This window comes from Hippopotamus amphibius, chromosome 2 (assembly GCF_030028045.1).
Source record: "Hippopotamus amphibius kiboko isolate mHipAmp2 chromosome 2, mHipAmp2.hap2, whole genome shotgun sequence".
Taxonomy (NCBI): domain Eukaryota; kingdom Metazoa; phylum Chordata; class Mammalia; order Artiodactyla; family Hippopotamidae; genus Hippopotamus; species Hippopotamus amphibius.
Genome location: NC_080187.1, coordinates 46,857,374 through 46,863,742, shown reverse-complemented (window position 1 = coordinate 46,863,742; position 6,369 = coordinate 46,857,374). Strand labels below are relative to the sequence as shown.

At 39.1% G+C, this 6,369-nt stretch overlaps 1 protein-coding gene across 1 annotated transcript; it reads right to left on the bottom strand.

The window, feature by feature from the left end:
• Positions 1-5,106: 5,106 nt before the first annotated feature.
• Positions 5,107-5,827, bottom strand: LOC130845274 (ferritin heavy chain-like). The gene has a single exon (XM_057722255.1). It carries the CDS (start codon positions 5,810-5,812, stop codon positions 5,261-5,263), a length of 552 nt encoding a protein of 183 aa, XP_057578238.1. The 5' UTR covers positions 5,813-5,827; the 3' UTR covers positions 5,107-5,260.
• Between the last annotated feature and the right edge of the window lie 542 nt (positions 5,828-6,369).

Below are 6,369 nucleotides of genomic sequence, written 5' to 3'. Positions count from 1 at the left end.
TCTTAAGTTCTACCCCAGACCTACCGAATTAGAAACTCCGAGGGCAGGCCCAGAAATGTGTGTTTTAGTAAGCCCACCAGGTGATTCTGATGCATGATCAAATTTGACAACTGCTGCTAGAGAGGACCCTACCATTGCTGTAACTTCAATGCCTGCTTCTGGTCACATCCCACTAGGGCCACGTAAACACTGGCTGTCTCTATCACAATCTTTGTAGGCCCATTCTATGTTACACACGATTCATTCCTTACGATATTCTATTTTCCCATGGGTTTTCTCTCCTCAAGAATGTAGATGTGAAAATGTTATAGAATACACCTATTTAGAATACTATGTTCAAAGTGGTATTTTTGCAAAAGTCAATAATGTAATAACACAATTTAATAATTTGAAGATCCAGAATATCTGATCATCCGTGTGATCACATGAACGTCTCAGTCTATTTTCATGACATACACTTGCAAGCAAGTGGCTTTTGAGAAAACAATGACAATCCTTCTCTTAAGTAAACCCATGCATAAATAGCATGGGGTTTCTAAAGACATTTCATTTTTACTTGTACATTCACACAGATTTGATGCTCTATTTCTGCAAAGATGAAGGCTATTGCAATAAAATATATTCTAGCAGAACTCAAAAAAATCAGCTCCTATCATACCAAGTGTCTTATGGACCCAACAATTAAAAGGAAAAAAAAAAGAAGATAAAATGTGTATGGGACATAAATGTTTAACCACCATATAGAGTTCGAATAATTAATGGAATGATACCCCTTAGCGCAAAGCCCCATATTTTTTACAATATAGGAGAATATAAGTGCACTATTTCAATATTTAAGCCAAAGTAAGTGATGTAGTTTCTGCATGTGAACTATGTGTCTGGGCAATGGATTGAACAAATGCTTCATAATAATAAAATGGCTTTTAAATGTGAATTGGTCTCATAAGGTATAAGGATTTCCCTAACCAACACAATTTATTCAGAATAAGATTAGCAAAGACAATTTCTGTAGCAATAATATTCATTACCTCTACATTTTATAATATTGCTAGTTCAGTGCTATCTGAAGTGGTCCAGTGTGTTTAGACTGAACTTTCATCACGTCTAAACAGCTTAACTGATAGTTACTTGATAACTCTTTTATGAAGCAGTTTTTTAATAATGCTTTCATATTTCTGGTTTATGATGCCATTAAAGTCATCATTTGTCACATTAGTAATAGAGAGATTCTTAAAATATCCCTAGCAGCAATTCAGGATGGCTTTTAATGTCAGCATAAATTCATGTATTACTAAACTAGCTATGTGAAATATTAACAGTGTTGTTTGCAATTTCAAAATATATACGACAACCTAAGTGTATAACGTAGCTCCCTGGTTTAGGAAAAACCAGTTAGAAAATCTAAAGAAATGTGTAATGGATCAGTGAAATTTCTGCTACAGAATTATTTATTCCCTAAGGACAAAGCAATTTAAAACAGGGAAAGAAGAAAGAGGAAAAATCTAACTTGTCCAGAATGCTGTTCCAAAGTGAATCCATCTCAGTTCATATATTCATGGCTATGCTTTCCAATTTTTTTTAGAAGTTTAAAAACTATCACATGTTGTTGTTGTTTCCACTCACACTGCATCCTGAAATGGGGAATATTTCTAGAAGGCCATGGATAAGACTCCAGTGCTCTAAAATTAGATCAGACTAGCTGTGCAGCGTTGGTTTGCTGCCCCAGGCTTGTGTACATGTGTAACACCCTCCCATCACACTATTAGCTGTTCCGTATTTGGAAACAAACGAAGTATTAATGTCCATGAACCCTGCTGTTGCGCTGCTTTAGAGGCAGGCTTCACATGATGTATGACTCTGATCTGTGTCTTCAAAACTGGTGAGATAACAGAAAAGGCATTTTTTTTTTCTTCCATGGATGTGTAAGAGCAATAGAGCTCATCTTCTGAGAGGGTTAGTTAGCTCTTATGCTTGGTAGGTATGTAATGAAAGCTATCTCAGGGGCCAATCCATTAGCTTAGGACTCTGAGGTAGAATTATGTGTGTAAAATAGAGACACTAATAGAAAAGGCTCATTTGTTATGGAAATGGATTACAGTTGAACTCCACTCTCCTTAGCTGGACTGTAGGGTGCTGCTTGTGAAACTTCTACCATTTAATCACAAAGAGCATCATAGTAATAATAAATGAGCACTTGGAAATCAGAAAGTTCTCGTTTCCAAACCCAGCCATGCCCCTTAGTAGCTGCATACACTTGGCCAACCTTTAAATATTGCTGACCTCAATCTCCTCATTTCTGTAATTACTAATAATATCTGTTTTACCTACTGCAAATTGTTATAAAAATATTGGGGATATAAGATATATGAAATCAGGGCTATTAATTAAACCATACTTGACATTTCAAAATGTTAGTTTATTAATATAGTTATTTTGCCTTGAAATTATTTGTCAATTGTGAAACTGATATATATATATATATATATATATTACCATTATTAAAACTTTTTCTTTTTAAATGTCCTTTTGGACATGACATTAAGACAGGAAAAGAGTGCCATGATCAAAATTTTCCTGCCTGACTACACCAAGTTATTCCTCTTTCTGAAAGTGCTACATTGAAATGAACTGTTCACTGTCATCACTGTGAATGGATCTGAAATATTTTTTATTGAAGAATTCATTTATCCATTGGAAATGTATCACAATTCTCACTGGCATAAGCCTTGCCTAGCTCTAGATATTGAGTAAGCCCATGAGGAGTAGAGCTTTCATGACCAAGAGACCAAATAAGTATTAGCAATTGAGAACAAGGAATGGTTATCAAGATTTTGCACCCATCTGTACTAATCAGGGTTCTCCAGAGAAGCAGAACCAATAACGGGTGTGTGTGTGTGTTGAATGTGTATACACACACTCACACTCATACACACATATAGGGAGAAAAGAGCGAGAATGAAATTTATTATAAGGACCTGGCTCACATGATTGATTATGGAGGCTAACAATTCCTAAGATCTGCAGTGAGAAAGCGGGAGACCCAGGAGAGCCAATGGTGTATAACACTCTGAAAGCCAGCTGACTCAAGACCCAAGAAGAAACTATGTTTCAGTTGGAGTCTGAAGACCAGAAAAGACCAACCACCAAGCTTAAAACAGTCAGGCAGGAGGAGTTCTCTCTTATTTGTGGGAGGTTCAGTCTTTTTGTTTTATTCAGGTTTCTAAGGCATTGGATAAAGCCTACAATCTGCTTTACTCAATTTACTGATTCAAATGTTAATTCAAAAGCAACACCCTCTCAGACATTCCTAGAATAATGTTTACCAAATATCTGGACACCTGGTAGCCCAGTCAAGTTGACATAGAAAATTAACCGTCATACCATCAGAGCTCATAGAGAATGGGAAATCCCATATTAAATCAAAAACTCCTTGGTAGACTTGTGCCTAATACTCTGAGTAGAGTAGGATCTGTGTCAACCAATCAAGGTGATTCAAGACTTAACTACCTGTATCCCAGTAATAACATTAGAGGCCAAACGGATGGATAATCCTACACAGTCCAGTACAAATGGCCTCCACTGGAGTGACGGTTGGGTTGAAGGTCTTTGGGTTGCATCTGTCTTCCTTTGCCCTGAATGTTGCAGACTATGGTTTTAACTTTGGATCCTGCACCACTCCCTGCTCTGCACCACTCCCTCCACCATAATCCTTTAAGTCTATTTTAAATGTCCTTAGGCCCATTAGGCAACACACCCAGAAATCACATTTTACTACATATATTTAGCCAAATATATACTTTGTTTTCTCCAGATTGCAAGAATTCTTCCTAGTCTATTAGTAAGAGTTTTCTCTCTAACCCACGATTATCTGTCCACGTAAGAGTACTAACTGGAAGACTTGTTTTGTTATGTTTAATGATTCTCACTAGATATTTCAATAAAAACTTCATATATAGCATTTGCAAAGCAATAATTTAACCAAAGTTGTTCTTATTGACTACTACATTGAAAATCTAATTCTGAGATTCTAACAACTGTATTACTATTTTGTGAAATACATGAATAAAATTGCCATATTTTGTGTTAAAAAACAAAATTGAACTCAGTCAATTTGAAGATCTAATTGGCTTTATTAAATGATTCATGAATCAGGCAGCACCTCATCTAGCAAGGAGAGAGATACTCCAGGGGATTGTACAAAACAGAAAGCTTTTATAGAGAGGAGGATGGGAGAAAGAAGTCATCAGCAAGAGAAAAATAAAAGTTCACTGTAGGAAAGTAAGAGTTCAGGTGACAACAGCTTCCCATTGGCTGAGTTGCAGCATTTCCACTGGCTGGTCTTGTTGCTGGGTAGGGAAAAAAATCTTCCTTCTTCCAGCTGGAACAGTAAAGAAGTTGCACTTCTTGTTTAAAAGTGTTAAGGTGTATCTGCTCCAGTTGGGGTCTGTAATTGATATTTTCCTGTTTGGGAAGTGGTAGGACATGAATGCTCTCTCTACAGGCCTTCCCAACTCCAATTTTACTTGAGGTTTCCTTTTATTAATTTTCACATTGGTAAACAAACATCTATTACTTCCAACTAATAAAAAAAATTAAGATGACGTGTGTCTGTGTGTGTGCATGTGTGTGTATTCTGCTGGGGAAAAAATGACATGCATGACATTTGCTATCTGTACTAAAAAAAATAATAAATTATAACATTCCCACTGTGTATGTTTCAACACAAAGTAGTACAGCTGAATAAGAAACTTGCAATGTGATGTGTATTAGTTTTCTATTGCTGATATGCCAAATTAAAACAAACTTAGTAAGTTAATATAAATACTCTATCATACAGTTCTCTAAGTTAGAAGCCTGACATGGTTCTCACTGGGCTAAAATCAAGATGTTGGCAGGGCTCAATTCACTTCTGGAGGCTCTAGGACAGACTCTGTTTCTTTGCCTTTTGCAGTTTCTAGAGCTGCCTGCATTCCTTGGCTTGTGGCCCCGTCATCCATCTTTGATGTCAGCAGTGTAGCATCTCTCTGTCCCTTCTTCTAGGCTCACATTCTCTCTGACCACAGTTGGGAAAGGTTCTCCACTTTTTTTTTTTTTTTGGGGGGGGTACCAAATTACTTTATTTGAAGGAATGGTACTAAGGAAAGAACTTGTAGATGTTTTGGTACAACTTATAGAAAAGGTAAAGGTAACCCAAACATGCATGCAGTGCCTTGGTGACCAGGGAAGTCACCCCTGTGGCTACGGGAAGCCAGCCTAAGGCTTAGCTCTCGCTATCACTGCTTCCCAGGGTGTGCTTGTCAAAGAGATACTCTGCCATGCCAGATCCGGGGTCCCCCATCTTGCGCAAGTTGGTTACGTGGTCACCCAATTCTTTGATGGATTTCACCTGCTCATTCAGGTAATGAGTCTCGATGAAGTCACACAAATGGGGGTCATTTTTGTCAGTGGCCAGTTTGTGCAGTTCCAGTAGTGCCTGATTCACATTTTTTTCCAAGTGTAGCGCACATTCCATTGCGTTCAGCCCATTCTCCCAGTCGTCACGGTCTGGTTTCTTGATATCCTGAAGGAAGATTCGGCCACCCCGCTGGTTCCGCAGCTTCATCAGTTTCTCAGCATGTTCCCTTTCTTCACGAGATTGGTGACGAAAGTATTTGGCAAAGTTCTTCAAAGCCACATCATCGCGGTCAAAATAGTATGACATGGACAGGTAGACGTAGAAGGCATAGAGCTCCAGGTTGATCTGGCGGTTGATGGCGGCCTCCGAGTCCTGGTGGTAGTTCTGGCGCACCTGCGAGGGGGACGCGGTCGTCATGGCGGGCGGCTGAGAAAAGGCGGCTGCGGGCGGCTGCGCGGCGCTGGAGCGGCGGCGGGGACCTTGGGTGGTCGGAGGGCGCTGTGAGGTGAGGTGGTGGCAAGGACTGGCTCTGAGCAGCCGGCCGGAGAAAGGAGGGGGGAGGACGAGCGCCGGGTTCCGTCCAAGCACTGTTGAAGCAGGAAACCGCGGCGACTCTCCGCGAAGACTGTCAGGTTCTCCACTTTTAAGGACTCATATGATTAGACTGAGCCCACCCAGATAATCCAAGATAATATCCCATCTAGAGGTTCTTAACCTTAATCACACCTGCAAAGTCTCTTCTGCCATGTAAAGTAACATACTCAGTTTCCATGGATTACTATGTGGACATTTATAAGGGTCATTACTCTGCGCACCATATGTTATAAATAGTCTAGAAATATATGTTGATAGAAAAAGTCCTCTAATTTTTCTTTTCAGCAGAGTAGTTTGTATAATATTAGCTCCTTCAACTGGGAAAAATAGGAAAAAAAATAAACTTTGTGTTTCCATATGATACGTGGAACCAAGAACAC

What these genes read in the sequence shown, in the direction of transcription:
- LOC130845274 (XM_057722255.1), bottom strand. Translation starts at nt 5,812, where the DNA reads ATGACGACCGCGTCCCCCTCGCAGGTGCGCCAGAACTACCACCAGGAC.